At 42.1% G+C, this 19,862-nt stretch overlaps 1 protein-coding gene across 1 annotated transcript in view; it reads right to left on the bottom strand.

Moving 5' to 3' along the window:
* Nucleotides 1–17,386, bottom strand: part of TMC1 (transmembrane channel like 1) — a 194,850-nt gene extending 177,464 nt beyond the window's left edge. Inside the window, exons 1-2 of the mRNA XM_045469691.1 lie at nucleotides 17,203–17,386; nucleotides 13,884–14,018 (exon numbers count right to left, since the gene is read on the bottom strand). Coding sequence (XP_045325647.1) covers nucleotides 13,884–14,018; nucleotides 17,203–17,386 — 319 coding nt within the window. The remainder of the gene's footprint in view (nucleotides 1–13,883; nucleotides 14,019–17,202) is intronic.
* Nucleotides 17,387–19,862: the final 2,476 nt, after the last annotated feature.

Below are 19,862 nucleotides of genomic sequence, written 5' to 3'. Positions count from 1 at the left end.
ATATATAAATCAATTAATCATAAACATAAAGAAACTCATTGATAGTAATACTATAATAGTAGGAGACTTCAACACCCCACTCACAGCAATGGACGGATCATCTAATCAAAAAATCAACAAGGAAACAATGGCTTTGATGAGACAGTAGGCCAGATGGACTTAACAGGTGTATTCAGAACATTTCATCCTAAAGCAGCAGAATATACATTCTTCTCCAGTGCACATGGAACGTTCTCCAGAATAGACCATATACTGGGACACAAATCAGCCCTCAGCAAGTACAAAAAGATCGAGATCATACTGTGCATGTTTTCAGATCACAACGCTATGAAACTCGAAATCAACCACAAGAGAAAAGATCAGAAAGGTAACAAATACTTGGAGACTGAAGAACATCCTACTAAAGAATGAATGGGCTAACCGAGAAGTTAAAGAGTAAATTAAAAAGTATATGGAAGCCAATGAAAATGATAACACCACAACCCAAAACTTCTGGGACGCAGCAAAGGCAGTCATAAAAAGAAAGTATATAGAAATCCAGGCCTTCCTAAAGAAGGAAGAAAGACCTCAGATACACAACCTAACCTTATGCCTTAAAGAGCTGGAAAAAGAACAGCAAATAAAACCCAAAAACAGCAGAAGACAGGAAATAATAAAGATTAGAGCAGAAGTTAATGCTATCAAAACCAAAAAAACAGTAGAACAGATCAATGAAACCAGAAGCTGGTTCTTTGAAAGAATTAACAAAATTGATAAACCACTAGCCAGTTTGATCAAAAAGAAAAAGGAAAGACATCATAACCAACACAACAGAAACAAAAACAATAATAAGAGACTATTATGAACAATTATATGCCAGTAAAATGGGTAATCTGGAAGAAATGGACAAATTCGTAGAAACATACACTACCAAAACAGAAACAGGAAGAAATAGAAAACTTGAACAGACCCATAACCAATAAGGAAATTGAATTAGTAATCAAAAATCTGCCAAAAAACAAGAGTCCAGGGCCAGACGTCTTAGCAGGGGAATTCTACCAAACATTTAAGGAACAGTTAACACCTATTCTTTTGAAGCTGTTCCAAAAAATAGAAATGGAAGGAAAACTTCCAAACTCGTTCTATGAAGCCAGCATTACCTTGATTCCCAAACCAGACAAACACCCCACTAAAAAGGAAAACTATAGACCAATTTCCCTGATGAACATGCATGCAAAAATCTTCCACAAGACATTAGCCACCCAGATCCAACAATACATTAAAAAAATTATTCACCATGACCAAGTGGAATTTATACCTGAAATGTAGGCTGGTTCAATATCCGCAAAACAATTAATATGATTCATCACATCAATAAAAGAAAGAACAAGAACCATATGATCCTCTCAATAGATGCAGAGAAAGCATTTGACAAAATACAGCATCCTTTCTTGATAAAAACCCTCAAGAAAGTAGGGATAGAAGGATCATACCTCAAGATCATAAAAGCCATATATGAATGACCCAACACTAATATCATCCTCAATTGGGGAAAAACTGAGAGCTTTCCCCCTAAGGTCAGGAACAAACCGGGGTGTCCACTCTCACCACTGTCATTCAACATAGTATTGGAAGTCTTAGCCTCTGCAATCAGACAACACAAAGAAATAAAAGGCATCTAAATCAGCCAGGAGGAGGTCAAACTTTCACTGTTCACAGATGGCATGATACTCTATATGGAAAGATTCCACCAAATAACTGCTAGAACTGATCCATGAGTTCAGCAAAGTGGCAGGATATAAAACCAATGCACAGAAATCAGTTGCATTCCTATATACCAACAATGAAGCAACAGAAAAAGAAATCAAGGAATCGATCCCATTTACAGTTGCACCAAAAACCATAAAATACCTAGGCATAAATCTAACCAAAGACGTGAAAAGTCTATACACTGAAAACTATACAAAGCGTATGAAAGAAATTGAAGAAGACACAAAGAAATGGAAAAAGATTCCATGCTTCTGGATAGGAAGAACAAATATTGTTAAAATGTCGATACTACCCAAAGCAATCTACATATTCAACGCAATCCCTATCAAAGTAACACCAGCATTCTTCACAGAGCTAGAACATATAATCCTAAAATTTGTATGGAACCAGAAAAGACCCCGAAGAGCCAAAGCAATCTTGAAAAAGAAAAACAAAGTAGGAGGCATCACAATCCCAGACTTCAAGCTATACTACAAAGCTGTAATCATCAAGACCGTATGGTACTGGCACAAGAACAGACACTCAGATCAATCGAACAGAATAGAGAACCCAGAAATGGACCCACAAACGTATGGCCAACTAATCTTTGACAAAGCAGGAAAGAATATCCAATGGAATAAAGACAGTCTCTTTAGCAAGTGGTGCTGGGAAAACTGGACAGCGACATGCAGAAAAATGAACCTGGACCACTTTCTTACACCATACACAAAAATAAACTCAAAATGGATGAAAGACCTCAATGTAAGACAGGAAGCCATCAAAATCCTCGAGGAGAAAGCAGGCCAAAACTTCTTTGATCTTGGCTGCAGCAACTTCTTACTCAACACGTCTCCAGAGGCAAGGGAAACAAAAGCAAAAATGAACTACTGGGACCTCATCAAAATAAAAAGCTTCTGCACAGTGAAGGAAGCAATCAGCAAAACTAAAAGGCAACTGAGAGAATGGGGAAGATATTTGCAAATGACTTATCAGATAAAGGGTTAGTATCTAAAATCGATAAAGAACTTATCAAATTTAACACCCAAAAAACAAATAACCCAGTGAAGAAATGGGCAAAAGACATGAATAGACACTTCTCCAAAGAAGACATCCAGATGGCCAACCGACACATGAAAAAATTCTCAACACCACTCATTATCAGGGAAATACAAATCAAAACCACCATGAGATATCACCTCACACCTGTCAGCATGGCTAACATTAACACCTCAGGCAAAAACAGACGTTGGCAAGGATGCCGAGAAAGAGGATCTCTTTTACATTGTTGGTGGGAATGCAAGCTGGTGCAACCACTCTGGAAAACAAGATGGAGGTTCCTCAAAAAACTAAAAATACAACTACCCTATGACCCAGCAATTGCACTACTAGGCATTTATCCATGGGATACAGGTGTGCTGTTTAGAAGGGACACATGTACCCCTATGTTTATAGTAGCACTATTGACAATAGCCAAAGTATGAAAAGAACCCAAATGTCCCTCGATGGATGAATGGATAAAGAAGATGTGGTGTATCTATCTCTCTATCTATCTGTCTGTCTATCTATCTAAACCATGTTCATATTTATTCCTTTGGGCAAATGTAATCCTTTTACCAGGTAGTCCTTAATTTTCACTAGCAAGTCAAGGAAATCCAACACACAGCTTCAGGAGGCTAGACAGATATAATTTTGCTAAAAGAGGCATGAACACTTTCACTATCTATCCAAAAGATACTTAGGGGCATAAGAGAAGGTTAAGGGAGATTAATATGCCTAATGATTTGAGGGATGAAAAAATTCATGAGGAAACCATCACTTTTCCTATAATGGATCGTACCCCAGTTTTCTAAGAAGTACTGTAAAATAATGTTAAAATTGGAACCAGGAAAAGACCATCTCTAACAGTCCTAATAGCTATAGAATTAAATCTGTGACTCTTTTCACCAAGTCACATTGACACAGTGAGTCAATTGACAAGCTACTTAAACTCTTCAAGAACAACATTTCTCAACCTCAGCAATATTGGTATTTTCGGCAGGATAGTTTTTTGTCGGGGGAGCTGCTCTGTGCATTCTAGAAGAGTTAGTGGTCTCCCTGGCCTCTGCCCACTAGACGCCAGTATCCCCCTTCCTCCTGTTGTGATCATCAAAAATGTCCCCTGACATTGGCCAAACATCCCAAGGAGACAAAATCTTCCCAGAGTGAGAACTACTCTCATCGATTAAACAGAAGACTGCTTGTCCTAGCTCAGGGGTCAGTAAAACTATAACCTACGTAGGCCTGGTCTTTGTAAATAAAGTTTTATTGAACCACAGTCACACTCATTTATTTACTTATCATCTATGGTTGCTTTCTCACTAAAGCAGCAAGGTCTAGGAGGGGTGACATTGTGTGATATTATATTACCTGTATAACCAAAAATATTTACTACCTGGTTCTTTAGAAAAAAAAAGGTCGTCAACTCCTGTTCTAGTCTACTGGTACCTAACATCTTTTTAGTGATGACAACTTTTTATAATGAAATCTTAGATAAAACTTGTGTCAGACAAGCTCCAGATGCAGAACATTCAACGCGGGTAATTTGAGGAAGTAAAGTATATGCAGAATAACTTATACAGGCAATTTCAAAGGTGCGGCAGGGTATATAGAAATCACAAAGGGCTCAGAAAGTTGGGTGTTATTACCACCTCTAGACCTGAAGGAGTGAGAACAAGATGACTCCCCCTTACATTTTCCCTCCTATCTCATGAATGTGCTCGCTAATGGCCAAATCCAAACAGAAGCCGGAGGACAAGATAACTCATTGATGTGATCCTTACAGACCATCTCCCAGGTCACAGATGGAAAGTGGGCCTGAGGGGCAAATAGAAGATACCTAGCATAGAGCCCTAATATCTGCAACTGATCAAAGCAAAGCATCTGTGACGTTTAGTAGGGGAAGGTATTCAGATCAGCGCAGATTGGCCTTATCTCTGACACACTGATCCAAGTTAAAACAGGGATCACTGCTTGAAAATCCTGTTCTGAATTCTCTTCTGGCCTTCTGACCTCATTTGTCTCCTTTCTGAAACAATATCCCATCGTCAGATAGTTCAATGCTGTGTTTTCTAACAAACTATAATCCTTCAACCCATGGCCAGCATTTAAACCTTCAAACCCAAGTGCCAGACACACACCTCCAACCCTCCCTACCCTCTCCCTTCTCCCCTCAGTGCTGAAGTTGCTAAACATTGACAGAAAAATTTAAATACCCAGATTCCTGAATCTGCCTCAATGTCATCATATCAGGCAACAACAGAGGTCTGTTTGCTCAGCTTTCCATCACTTTCAGTCTTAACTAAAACTGTGCTGAAGGGGCACGTGGGTAGCTCGGTCAGTTAAGATCCAACTCTTGATCAGAGAGATCAGGTCATGAGCTCACAGTTCAGTTTGTGAGTTTGAGCCCCACGTTGGGCTCTACACTGAAGGCGATGTGAAGCCTGATTGGGATTCTGTCTTCCTCTCTCTCTCTCTCTCTCTCTCTGCGTCTCCCCACTCACTCTCTCTCTCTCAAAAACAAAGAAACATGTAAAAAAGAAAAAAAAACTGGACTGACTATCTTAATCACCAAATTTGATAGCTTTTCCCAAAACCTCATCAACCCTAACCTCTCTGGAGAAAACGATCTTGCCATCAATCCCTTCTTGATTTATTTCTTCCTTTGGTGTCCATAGCACCATCTACTCCAGGATTTTTTTTTTTTCCCCTAGTAGTCTGACCACCTCCTCTTTGTATCCTCTGCAGGTACTTCTGATTGAAGGAAAGAATTTTCTCCAAAAGACCTACTAATAAATCATGACCCCAGCAATACAATTAAAACAAATAAAATGAGTAGTTTCAGAAGGCTGAGTCTTGTAGAACACCAATAACATTTCCTGGAGAATTAAATAATCTTGTGAATAAGTAGTTTCCCATGCAATTAATAAATAAAAAAATACCGTTCCCCTCCAAAACCTTCTTACATTACTCATTTCTTTTAATGGTCCCACTCACTCAGACTTGAAACCTCAAATGAGGAGAGAATGGACCTTATAGACCCAGAAGTGTCTTCAAAGTCACCAACTTCAGTTTCATCGTCGTATGGATGAGAATTAACTTCATGTCTCCTTGGCCTTGGTAAGGGTTCTAAAGAAACATTCCAGACCCTCCTTTTATTTGCTGTTCCTACTTGGCCTGCAAAATCTTATTTAGCTTTAACCCTTTCCTCTGTGAAGTGTTTCCAGTTCTCTGGTGAAACACAAGTAGGGGTATGTTTTTTTTGTTTTTTGTTTTTGTTTTAATTTTTTTTTTAACCTTTATTTATTTTTGAGACAGAAAGAGACAGAGCATGAACAGGGGAGGGCCAGAGAGAGAAGGAGACACAGAATCCAAAGCAGGCTCCAGGCTCTGAGCTGTCGGCACAGAGCCAGATGCGGGGCTCGAACTCACGGAATGCGAGATCATGACCTGAGCCGAAGTCGGATGCTTAACTGATTGAGCCACTCAGGCACCCCCGTAGGGATATGTTTGACGGTGTTTCTAGTCTCTAAGGTTTTGAACCTGATAGACTTAGTAAAGCACTTGTCTTCCCTAATATGGGTGGGCCTCATCCCATCAGTTAAAAGTCTGAATAGAACAAAAGTGCTAAGAGAGAATTCCTTCCGCCTGGCTATCTTCAAGCTGGGACACGGGTTTTTTTTTTTTGCCACCTTCAGACTCCAATGGAAACATTGGCCCTTCTGGGCCTTGAGCCTGCCAGCCTTCAGACTGGAACGACACCATCAGCTCCCTGGGGTCCCCAGCTTGCCAACTGCAGAGCTTGGGACACATCAGCCTCCATAATCATGTGAGCCAATTCCTTATAATAAATCATATCATCATATACAGATACATGTACATATATCATATACAGATATATATATATATATATATATATATATATATATATATGATTTATATATAGGCAGTATAAACTGCCTAAATTTGAATATTGATTCTGGCATTTACAAGCTGTGAGAACTTGGGCAATGTATTCTGTCTCTGTTTTTCAGTTTTCTCATAATTAAAATGGGAGAAACAATATAACAACATCTGCTTCACATGCTTGGGAAGATTAAATGGGTTAATACAAATAAAATGCTTAGACTAAGGCCTGGCACAAAGGGCACGTTGAAAAAATACTAGTTGTTTCTCCTCCCTGTCTTCATTATTTCCTTCCTTCCTTCCTTCCTTCCTTCCTTCCTTCCTTCCTTCCTCCCTCCCTCCCTCCCTCTTACCCCACAAACTGTGATGACAGGGCAGGACCCCCTCAGAGAGCAGGAGAAGGAAAGGGACTAAGGAGTTATCCCAAAACTCCTTTTAATAGGCACACGGGGTGGGGGTGGGGGGGTAACCGGAAACCCTTATATCTCAATCATTTTATTCTCATCACATTTAGAACTCACGATTAACCCTTGCAATTCTTGCACACTTAGCTACTTTAATTACCGTAGCTGTTTCACATGTTTCCTTTGCACATGTGTTTTACTTTGCTCAAAGTATTTTCCCCATCAGCTCGTCCTGCCCACCTGGTGACTCCTCCCGTCAAGCCTACAGATCTGGAAGTCTTCTGTCTCTCACCCCTGCAGAGTGCACCTCCATGCCCCCTCAACTACCACTCTGCCCTGCACATTTCTATTAGGCTGCTTGTCAGAGGGAATTGCGAGATTTACTTTTTGTACCTTATCTGTTGACTCTCCTACTCAGTGAACTAAGACCAGAACCGCACTTTGCATACCTATTTGCACGTGGTAGACATCCCGTAAGTTCTTTTTGACTGAATCCGTCAACGGGTGATTAAATGGAAAATAATTCCACTTTGCACTTACTGAGTTGGAACTCCCAATAGTACACCCTGCTGGATATTTTAAACTTGCTTTGGAAAATATTGAACTAGAAGGCAAGACTATTAGGATTCTCCAGAAAAACAGAACCCATAAGGTATTCTAGAAAATACGAGCTAAACTCGACTACCTGAAAGCAGATCAGTGGTTGCCTGGGACTGAAGACCCTAAGAAAGGGATAGAGAGAACTTTGTGGGGTGACTGAAATGTTCCGTATACTTACCATGGTAGTGGTTTCACAGACGACACATTTGTCAAAACTTGTTGAATTGTATGTTTTATTTATTTGTTTGTTTGCTTGTTTATTATATTTTTAAAAACTCTCTATGTTGTACTTTTTATCTCTGTGACTTACTTATAACCGAAAGTTTGCATTTTTTAAATAGACGGTTCATTCTATGTAAATCATATCTCAATAAAGCTGACTTAAATTTTTTGGAACAAAGAGCCAAACCAAAACAGAAAACCAAGGCATTTTAGCACCAGAGGCTGAAGTCGACTACTCTGCTAACTCCTGGTGCTTCTTATTTAGAATACACCCTAGGGCACTAATATTTACAACAGTTATACATTTGTTTGACAAAGCCCTTTGAATCTCTTCAGTAAAAATAACTCAACCCCAGAAAGCATAATCCCTGTCCCAATCACTAAAAATATTTCCATGTCATATTTTATTACTTGATCAGAATATTTTCAGTAACATAAATACACAAGTTTCTAGAGAATAGATGAATTTTTATTTTTGATCAAACTGTGGTAGCCAGCCTCCAAGATGACCATCCCCTTGTATGGTCCTCTCCCACATTTTACCAGGGTTAGTCAGTGTGACTAATAGAATATGCAGAAGTAATGGTCCTAAAATTAGATTATAAAAAGACTGAATATTCCACCTCGGGTTCCTCTGTCTCCCTCCCCCCCTCCCTCCCTCTCAGATCACTAGCTCTGGGAGAAGCCAGCAGCCATGTCATGACATCACTTAGCCTTCCTCTGGAGAAGCCCACATGGCAGGAACTGAAATCTCCAGCTATCAGCCAGCAAGAAACTGAGGTTTTCCAATAACCACTTGAATGGACAACCACTTTGAAGGTCATCCCTCCCCAGTCAATCTGTCAGATCCAACAGCAGCCCCAACCAACATGAAAGACTGTTATGGACTTAATTGTGTCCCCTCAAAATTCATATGTTGAAGTCCTAATTCTCATAACCTCAGAATATGACTGTATTTGGATAGGCCCTTCAAAGAAGCCCTTAAGTTACAATGAGGTTATGGGGCACCTGGGTGGCTCAGTCCATTAAGAGTCTGACTTCAGCTCAGGTCATGATCTCATGGTTCACGAGTTTGAGCCCCACATTGGGCTCTGTGCTGACAGCTTGGAGCCTGAACCCTGCTTCAGATTCTGTGTGTCCCTCTCTCTCTGCCCCTCTCCCACTTGTGTTCTGTCTGTCTCTTGAACATGAGTAAAAAAAATCAAAAAAATTTTTAATTTGGACTCAAAAAGAAACAGCAAGGTCCCTGTGCGTAGAGGGACAGCCATGTGAAGTAATATCAAGATGACAGCCATCTGCATGCCAAGGAGAAAGGTCTCAGAAAACACCAACCCTGCCAGCACCTTGATCTTAGACTTTTAGCCCCAGAACTGTGAGAAAATAAATTTCTATTTTTTAAGCGACTCAGTCTGTGGTGTTTTGTAATGGCAGCTTTAGCAAATGAGTCTGGAGACCCTGAGTCAGAATCACCCAGGTAAGCTGCCCCTGAATTCCTGACCCACAAAAACGATGAGATAATAAACGATTGCTTTCAGCTGCTAAATTTGGGGGTAATTTGTTATTCAGCAATAGATAAGTAATACACCACCTAATTACTTGAATTCCTTGTGATAAGGTGACAAGCAATTTGCCTTTCTAAATTTATACTTTGATGAAATGCCATATCGTTTTTGGCATATATTAGAGATCATTTTTTTTGTTGTCTGAGCCATCTAGAAGCTATTCATTTATGGAGTTTGCTATTTCCATCCACATTATTTAATTTAATTTAATTTTTTCTTATGATTTAATTTGAAAGGAAAGAAAATGATATATAAACAATGGGTTCAACTGTCCTTACTTTAAAATAATCTATAACTTCACAACATTTTCCCTTAATATTTGTTGCCTATTTTCTTTTTTCTTTTTTTTTTTTTATGGAGGTGTAATTGACATAGCACTTGTGTAAAGTTACGGTGTACATGTACTCATTTGAGACATATATTGCAATATGATTGCCACTATCTAATACCCCCCTCATGTCACATAATTATCATTTCTTTTTCATGATGAGAACTTTTAAGATCTAGTCTCTTAACAACTTGCAAATACAGGATACAGTTTTGTTAACTATAATCACAGTGCTGTGTATCAGGTTCCCCATAACTTATTTATCTTCTAAATGCAAGTTTGTACTTTGTGACCAACATCTCCCCAATTTCCTTGCCCTCATTTCCTGGTAATCACCATTCTATTCTGTTTCTATGAGTTCTGCTTTTTTAGATTCCACATGTAAGTGAGACCATATTTGTCTTTCATGGTCTGACTTACCTTTTTAGATATTTAACAGAGCCTGTGTGAACTCATCCTATTTCCTTCTAGAAAATAAGTTAGTTCTCAGAGATGGGGGAAATGCCTCGATCCCATTGTATCACTTTCCATCCTACATAACTTACTAGAGGTTCTTGAAACTGCGTTTCAGTTCTGATGACGACTACTGAGCCGTTACATTTCATCTGCTCCACGATCCATTCATTATCTATCCACTTGAGTGTTTGTTGAAAGCCTAGTATATGTCAGGCATTATTTAGGCATTGAGGATACAGCAGCAAGCAAAACAGATGAAAACTTCTGCTCACAGAGCTTGTGGAGAGAGACAGAATGAACAAGAAAAATAAGTAAAATATATAATACTTCACCGGATATATGATAAACAGGAAAATTATATTATCAGTGCTTTGAAACATTTCAGGCCATGATTAGCTCGCCTTAGACAGTGGGTAAAAATGTGGAGATATTGGATTGGTGAATAAAGGAATCTCTTGTAAACAACTCCTTATTAATAATTTTTAGTAAATCTCATAAACTTTCAGGGGTGTAGTGGTACATTCTTGTTTCGGCGTGGCTCATTTTTAAGCTAATGTTCACGGTTTGTCTCAATATGTTGCAGTTATGTTCAGTATTACGAGAGTTTATCAGCAGCAGAATTGCATATACTTGCAATGTCTTCAAGTGTGAAAATTGGTATTAAATTAAAAGCATATTGAGCATTAATGCTTTCTCCTTGATAATGAGATTGTAATTATAGGGAACTTTACACCAAGTGATGATGGCCCTGCCTCCTATTATATTCTAGGACGATAGCCTTAACACAAAACACGACATTGCTGTGGTCAGAGGAGATATTTTATGCTTAGCTTCAGAAGATAGAAATATTCCTGACCTAACTTATCCATGAAAAACTCTGTGTGTGCATGTGTGTGAGAGAGAGAGAAAGAGAGAGACAGAGACAGGGAAACAGAAAGGATTTTCTGGACTTCATACATACACGCTTATGGATAGAGAAAAAACAACAGGCAAAGAGCCAGGAAAACAAGCAATCAAAAGTCCTTGGTGTGTGGTCAGGCGCAAAGTTGTAGCTGGGGCCTTCAGCGACCATAGAAATGACTTAATACGCCAATAAAGTGTGTGTCCATTTTAGATATTCAAAGGCCAAAGCACTTAAAGTGATTTACATGGCCACGATCCCCTGAGTCAGGAGCATACTCTAGCTCCCCAAGATACCTTAAACATTTAGCAGAGTCACCTGTACCATTGAAAAACTAATCTCCACGAAGTTCTCAAGACCACCTCCACTGTACTATAAATGCCATTGAATAAAATGAAGTGAAAATGATCAATAGGGGGAGGCAACCTAATTCTCCTCCCACCACCTCCCAAGACGACAAGCCTTAGACTAAATGGTAGATGCTCTTTATTTTTGTTATGAGTCAGCAGGTTTGGCAATGTCTCTATCGTCAGAAATGTGCATTGGGGATAAAGTAAACTTCTACCTAAAAATATGAATGTTTTCACGAAGAACAACGTTCACATCAGAACAATATTAGTCACAAAACATACCGACAGAGTGCTGTCAGCGTTCCAAAGTTTCTGGGTTGGCAGCATGTTTAGAGGTAGGAATTCACCAAAGGAAAATCATAGCAAATCACTGTCACTATATCACGATATCACTATAGTGATATCACTATATATTATCACTCTAATTCTGGGTTCAATCTAAGCCCATTGCCGAGTGACCTTGAGTTGAGTCACTGTACCTTCTCAAACCTCGGTTTCTTCGTTTGTAATAATGTTGTAGGGGAGGGAGAAATAATGTTCCTTCTATCCAGGTTCTAGTTTAGACCCCTGTGAGAGAAGACAGATTAATAAGAGAAAAACAAACAGAAGTTTATGAATGCTTCCAGCTCATTATGCATGAGAGATACCCAGGGGAAAATGAGTCACTCTCTGGAGAGGCTTCGAACTCTGACTTAAATCCCATCTTCAGCTCAAGACGAAAGAAAGGTGGGAAGAGGCTGGTTACTGGGAAGTTATTAGAAAATGCACGATGAACAAAGGTGAAGCTTATTACGCAAACTTAAGTCTGGTGCCTTCCCCATTGATAAGATTCTCTCCTGATTTAGTCTTCCTTCTCTTCCTGATACCCAGAGGAAAACACTGTTACAAGTGGAGACTTTCTTTATAGATGTAAATTTCTTTTTCAAAAGGGCAACTTCTCCTCTGCCTTCAGAGGCTCCAGAAAGCAGTCTGCTGCTTCTCAAATAATTAGCTCAAAACAATACTTAGGCCCAGGAGGCAGAGTTTGGGGTGGCTTGTTCAGCTACCTTGCAAAAGTGCCTGCCTCCTAGGGTTGCCAAAAGGATTAAAAGGGCTAAATACAAGTGAGGAACTCACGAAACACAGTTGGAACGTAGAAAGTACCCAATAAAAATTAGCCATTGTTATTTCCGAGCAATGGTTTTCAATGTGTGGTCTCTGGACCACAGCAGCAACATCAGCCGGGAAGTTGTCAGAAGTACAAATTTTTCAGACCTCATCCCAGACCAGCCGAATCACAAACACTGGGGCAGGACCAGCACTCTGTTTGTTTGTTTGTTTGTTTTAATAACTTTTTGAGGGGGAGGCGGGGTGACAGAGGATCCAAAGCAGGCTCCGCGCCGACAGCAGGGAGCCCCATGTGGGGCTCAAACCCGTGAACTGGAGATTATGACTTAAGCCTAAATCAGATGCTTAACCAACTGAGCCACCCAGGAACCCCACCCCCTCCAGCGCTCTGTTTTAAGAAGCCCTGCAGGTGATTCTGGTACAAACTGAAATTTGAGAACGATGCTTATAGAATATAGGGTAAAACAAAAAATATGTTCTGCTAGAATTTATTACTGAGAGCTCCTGGGTTTTTTTGTGAATATTTAAATGCAGGAGAGCACTTGATTTTTTTTATTTTTCTAATAACAGGAAAAAGAATTCCAGTAGTGGCTTGAGAACTGTAGGATTTCTATAGGATAACTCTTATCATTTTTTATTTTGCCAGGTAGAATACTTCACACCTACACAACTATATGCCAGGGTATCTATTATTAAATTGTCTACTTTGTAAAGCCAAAGATACAATGGAAAAAGTCATTTAAGAGGGAGAGCCTAGGGGTACTTGGGTGGCTGAGTCAGTTAAGCATCTGCCTCTTTATTTTTTGTTGCTGTTGTTTTTAATTTTTTTTCCTAATGATTTATTTTTGAGAGACCGAGCATGAGTCGGGGAGGGAGAGAGAGAGAGAGGGAGACACAGAATCTGAAGCAGGCTCCAGGCTCTGAGCTGTCAGCCCAAAGCCCGAGGCGGGGCTCAAACTCACAAACCGTGAGATCACGACCTGAGCCGAAGTCAGGTACTTAACCGACTCAGCCACCCAGGCGCCCCCAGCATCCGGACCCTTGAATTCACCTCAGGTCATGATCTCAGGGTTCGTGCGTTTGAGTCCTGAGTCAGCCCCTGCACCGATAACACGAAGCCGGCTCGGGAATCTTCCTCCCTGTCTCTCTACCTTTCCCCTGCTCTCATGTGCTCTCTCTCTCTCTCTCTCTCTCAAAAATAAATAAATAAACTTAAAACAAAGAGGGGGGAGAGCCTACGGTATCAGTCGTAGTCAGGATGTGCTACACTGGGACTCGGCCTACCGTCTTCACTGGTCTCATCCGTTTCCAGAAACAGAACTGCGTGACTGTAGGATTGGAGCATAGGCACGTGCTGCTTCGGAGGCAGAGCCAGGTACCGGGTGTAGAGCAGGGTTTCTAACTCTGTATGTTTTGTTGCTTGAAAAGACTCAAGAAGGTGTGCACGCAGTCAAAGGTGAAATCACTCTTCAGAACTAAGTGTACCAAAGTGTGTATTTTTGTCACTCCTTCCCCCACCCTGCTGCCACAGAGAGTTCCTTAAAGCGCGCATTTAAACCTGTCGCCACACAGCTTCGAAGACTTAAATGGTTCCCTTAACCCTGGCACTTGGAGGCCTTTGTCATCCGGCATCTGCCGCCCTGTGACATGGACTCCTATCCCGTGGTTACACCTGCTCCCCGGATCCTTCCTTTGCAGCCCGCCCTCCATCAGTAGGGAGTCAGCCCTTCGTAACTGAGTTTCCCCGAGCCCAGGGTGCAGACCTCTGGAAGTAATTTTTACATCACACTAATAATTGTTGTTTGCGCGTCTTGTATCTCAACAAGACTCTTACTTACTTTTTACCGACAGCCAGAAGCACATTTTCATTTTTGTTTCTCCGGCAGTTGGCATAGAGCCCAGCACCAAAGAGACACTCGGTAAATTAAGACTTTCCCCGGGTCTAAACTGTGAGATCCATGTACGAGGCAGAGATCAGCTCAGGAAAACACGGCAATCACCTGGAGCTTCTCTCCTCCCACGGAAGGACCCAAATCTTTGAATTTCAAGGAAAAAAAAACTCTGCCACTCCCAAGATTCTGGGGACATCTTAGGCAGATGCGAGCTCCAAGGCAGAACATCCTATTTGTCAGCCCTGTCTTCTAAGGAACACGGAAACGTGTTTTGTTAAGATATTCTGACCCCAAGGTTACTAAGTTAGTTGCTATTGGGTCGAAATTCCAGTTTTTATCCCCGGCTCTAAGGCATGAGTTTTATAGCTTCAAGATTTAAGTCAAGCCTGCAAAATCAGCTGGATACAGCACATTAAAAGCAGGCGACCCCACATTTGTTGGCCTACTGAGTAATCCCTCTGGCTCCAGAATCATGGTAATTATTTTCTCATCCACAATCCGGGCCGCTCTGCCTCTGACGTCCCCCATAGCCCTGCTGCTGCTTCCCAAGCTCTCAGATGGGCATTTTAGAAGACTTTCCCTTCTCAACTTGGCTTTGCTCTGTGCCCCTGCTATTTTATTCTTGCTAAGTCATTCAGCCCGAAGCATTTGGCCCAGGGTACCTGGAACACCCAGCCAGTGATCCCAGCCAGTTCCTTCCCTGGGGCACTCAACGCTTAGGAGTTACAACACCTTGAATTAATTGCAAGTTGTTTGAAAATATCTTATTTGTTTGGTGGCTCACCGTCATTTTGTATCTACGGCCACATTCCTTTGGGCCAAAAGGTACATTTCCAGTTTTTCAGTGAATTGGAATAATGAGTAGATCTGTAAGGAATGGCAATAATGCCCCCTCCCCTCCCCTAGCCCTGTTAAGGACCCAGCTCCTCACTGTCTGCCTTAAAAAATCTATTGACCATTCCCTGTTGCTGATTCTGAGATGTCAAAGACTCCTCCTTTCCTGGAAACTTCTATGGTGCTCTTTTGCAATGACCAATGGAAGAAGCTTCAGTTTTCTCACCCTTGCAAGTCTCTAGAAGGACTCATTCCGATCAAATAAATAAAGTGTTGGCACACAACACATACATTGTAAATAACCAATAAGTGGTAGTTATTATTGCACTGGAGTTGGGAAGCTGTATTAATTTCCAGGGTTGCTATAACAAGTACCAAAAATTGGCTTAAAACAATGGATATTTCTTGCCTCACAGTGCTGGAGGCTGAAAGCCCAGGGTCAAGGTATTGGCAAGGTCATGCTGTCTCTGATGGCTCTGAAGGAGAATCTTTCCTTGTTTCTTCTAGCTCCGAGTGGTTGCTGGCAATCCTTGGTTCCCTGGCTTGCAGACGAACCGTTTTGGTGACGTGATTGTCTTCCAGTGTGTCTGCACAGAACCCTCCCTCTGTGCACGTCGGTCTCTGTGTCCAAAGGTCCCCTTTTTATAAGAACTCCAGCCATATTGGATTAGGACCAATGACCTTATTTTAACTGTAGCCCTCTATAGAGACTGTATTTCCAAGTCAGGTCACATTCTGAGGGTTAGAACTTCAACATGCCTTTTGGGGAGGACGCAATTCGATCAAGAACAGAAGGGAAGAATAACAGAATATGTCAGCACCAAATATAACGACAGGAGTTCAGGACACTCCAAACTATGCCACTTTGGTACACTGATTATTTTGAGCCGCAGGCGCTGGAAAAACAGCAAATGCGCAAGAGGCTTTGTCTGAACTCCCCTCATCTGACTAAACACAGATGCTCCAACAGGAACTCAATTGTCGTAAATTCCCTTCCTGAGAGTTTCATTAACCAGGGAGGAAAGACGCTTGTCACAGGAGAGGAGACTAGAAACTGGCACCATATCCCAACAGGCTCTGTCACAAACTGCCAGACCTCCCATCTACCCTTCCTAGCGGCCCATTCGTCTGTCCTACAAATCATTTACTCTCTACCAAGAAGCCTCATCCCCTCTCCGTTTTCCCTATTACGATACTATTGAGGTTTAAATTCTTAGCCACCTCAGAGAGCTACTCATTTTTCCTGGGTTTCTCCCATGGACACAGGAGCTATACGTGTTAACAAGCCACTGTTTGCTTCCCTGTTGTTAATCTGTCTTTTATTACAGAGGTCTTAGCTGGAACTCAGAGGATACAGGGAAAATTATTTTTTCTCCCCTACAGAGGCATAGTAACCCACCCACTGTGGTAAAAATATAAAATGGTATTTTGCTTTCCTAATAACTGACACAATTTTGCTTCGTTGGCCTCCCTTTTTTGCCGGGGAGCAGGATTGCCTAATTATATTCCATTCTAGTATGAAAGTTTTTCAATTCGCCTTTGGTTATTAAAACGGTCAGACAAGTTCCCCCCTCAGGTTCTGTCTGTAGCCCCTGTGTATCTCCTCAGGGTGGGGAGAAGGTGGTAAACCCGTTCTCCTGGGGAAAGAAAAATCAAAAGGCCCCAGTTTGTAGCCTTTGCTGATCTCCACTGTGTACCGAGAGTTATCTTGAATACTCCCACGACGGCTGATTCAAGCTACCCGTGAAAAACTGGCAAAATTCCTGAAAATTTAAACTTAGTTTCATGAGCAGATAGGAACTGTTTCTAGTATTCACTGAAGCAGGGACTACTTTCTCACGACTGCTCTCTCCTTCTTCCCTCTCCCGTTCTCCAACCTGTGCCTACCCCCTGAAACTTCAGGCAATGGATGAGGGAGGCGGCAACATTGACATCCGAGGAACTGTGAGCTGCTGACGGCACTTCTGTCATCGCTTTCTGGTGGTGGTCACTTTTCCACTGCCAGCACGGCAGGGTCATCAGTCCCGTCTGCATGGCAGGTATTGAAAACCAGATGTGCATTTGCCGGATCACTGGAGAATCCCGAGGGGCCTCTTACTGCGCTGTCTTCCATTTGGAAAATCCGGTTTTAAGTTGGCCCCCTTCTACCCATCTCCCCAGCAATTTTCCTTAGGAAATTCAATCTAGAGACTTTCCAAAATCGAGAGCCACTCTCCCACTGGTCAGCTTTCTTGGGAGATATCTGCAAGAAAGCTTGTGCCCCATCCACCTACTTTGGCCTCCACACAATGGAGGAAAAGCCAGTTATCTTTGCAAATAAAATGGTGGGGAATGCAGGTGACTTCTGGTATTCCTCCTCCTGCTGTCTCTCCTGCCCCTTTCTCTTTGCCTAAATAGTATCACTCACTCTGCCCGTTCTTAGGAAGCAACTTTGTACAGTAGATCCTTGTCAGCACTTAACCAAGCAGAAAGGAGCAAACGTGTGGCTCTGGAATCCCAGAACGTACAGGAAAAGGAGAGCAACAAATCTAAAGCCCTTCTCTACCACGGGAAGAATGTAGGCAGGAATATTTCCATAATATGAATTCCGCTGTCTCCCAAAAGACCTCATCTTCCTCTCTCCCAGAACCGCCTCAACATGGTTCATTGATAAAGACTATGACACCAGCTTGGCCTTCTGAACAATAGATAGGCAAGGACTGGGAATCTCACGGTCTAAACCCAGGCCCTTGGCCTTGGAGAATTCAGTAATTTTATTATCAGAGCTCTGTGTCCACAGCGTTTGCCACACTTTGCAGCAACCTTTGGGAGGCCGAAAAGGTATCGATAATAATAGCATCGTGAAGCAAAGAACAATCAACACCTCACAGCATGTGCTCTATGATGTTATTATTCCAGTAGTGGAGGGGGGAAAAACTTGTTTTTAATCAAAACTGACCATAAAACAAACAAACAAACACACACACACACAAAACCGACCATAATCGAATCAGCCTTCCAGGTTGGAAGAACGGAGTGAGGAAATAATTTACGTCACTGGGAAAATAAACCTCTCTGTGGCCTCCTTTCAATCGCACAGACTGGTGCACAAGGAGAAGGGAGCCCAACGGTAGATGGTTTCACAGAGTAAGAACACACTCATCTGTCTTTGGAGAAGAGGAAGGTCTCCGGAGCAGAGACTGAAAATAAGGTCTATTTTCATTTCCGAGGAGGAAGATGTAGAAATCAAAGAGCGAGCGAAAAAATAGTAAGAAAGCAATAGCGCAGTGGCTGAGTATTATTTGGTTTGTCATGTTTCCATTTTCCACTTAAGATGTTTGCTCTGCGAGGACATAAAGTCCATCTGTGCTGACCAACGTGCAGTAAAGACTGTCGGCCATAACTGCCCCATACGGGTGCTTTTTTCCATGGAATTCCAGGAAAGGGGGATGGGTATGGCACTTGGTCCAGCGTGGAGCGGAGAAAAGGGAACGTGTGCGGGAGATGGGAGGGAGTCGTCCCCTAGCTTGAAGTAGGAGCCAGCGCTGAGCCGACATCCAACCCTGGGAAAACAGAGAAATCCTGGAGAAGACAGAAAGCACAGGGTCTGCGCTGACATCCCGGTTGCACCATTAGTGCTGTTGTTGTTGTTCTTATTCTCCATTAAAGGAGCCAAATAGAACACACGCAAGACAGGTCTCAGCAACATCAAAGACACACGGGCCCTCTATCTGCCTATCATTACCAGCTTGCTGTCTGCCCCTAGTAAGTACTAACTTTTATGTATACTGAGAGCCTCGCGGTGAGAAGCTTGGAAAAGGCGGCCATTTCCTGGGGCTGACACGTGGCTGGCCAGGATCACCCCACGCCACCCGCGTGGCTGCTCCCATTGTTCCATCTTCATCTGCTAGAGGGGAGAACGGCAGATGCCCTCACGGTGGCCCTTCCTTTTCCAGAAACCGAAATCTGTCAGCGAGCCCTGTGACTCCACAGAGCTGAGTCAATCTGAGCCAATCTGCACTGTTGTGAGGCGTGCAGGCCCCGTGTCCCGCTGACCCGCTTGGCAAGGACACCTTTCCCGCCCCATGTGAACGGCACTCTGTGGTCCTTTCTTCTCTGTGGAAGAAAACTCAGTGGCTAGACCTCTGGTTCATTACAGATATTAAAAAATGCTCCTCTGAAGGGGCAGCACTCGAAAGGCTTTCCCGATAAGCAGCTCTTACTAGGGATTCCACATCTCGTCATCTGAGAGGGCCCCACGTGGCATTTTGGTGATAGTTGGTGCCACAGCTCTGTAACATCAGCAGCTAAGCCCTCAGCAGACTGTGTTTCAGCTTGTGAAATTCAAACCCACAAATATTTACTTGAGTTGCTAGTGGCCGGCATGTCTCCCACACTCACAGAATGAAGTAGGAACGTGATGTTTTCATGGTGTCTGCTTACGAGCCATGGACAGTCAAGTATCTCACACTCTTCTTTCCAGAGATTCTAGTGGCTTTTCCTTGGTTCTTTCTTCCTAATTTTTTTTTTTTTTTTTTTTGATTAGCAGGGGGAGGAG

The sequence above is a fragment of the Leopardus geoffroyi genome, chromosome D4 (assembly GCF_018350155.1).
Source record: "Leopardus geoffroyi isolate Oge1 chromosome D4, O.geoffroyi_Oge1_pat1.0, whole genome shotgun sequence".
NCBI lineage: Eukaryota > Metazoa > Chordata > Mammalia > Carnivora > Felidae > Leopardus > Leopardus geoffroyi.
The sequence above is the reverse complement of the archived record's forward strand: the minus strand, read 5'-3'. Positions and strand labels throughout refer to the sequence as shown.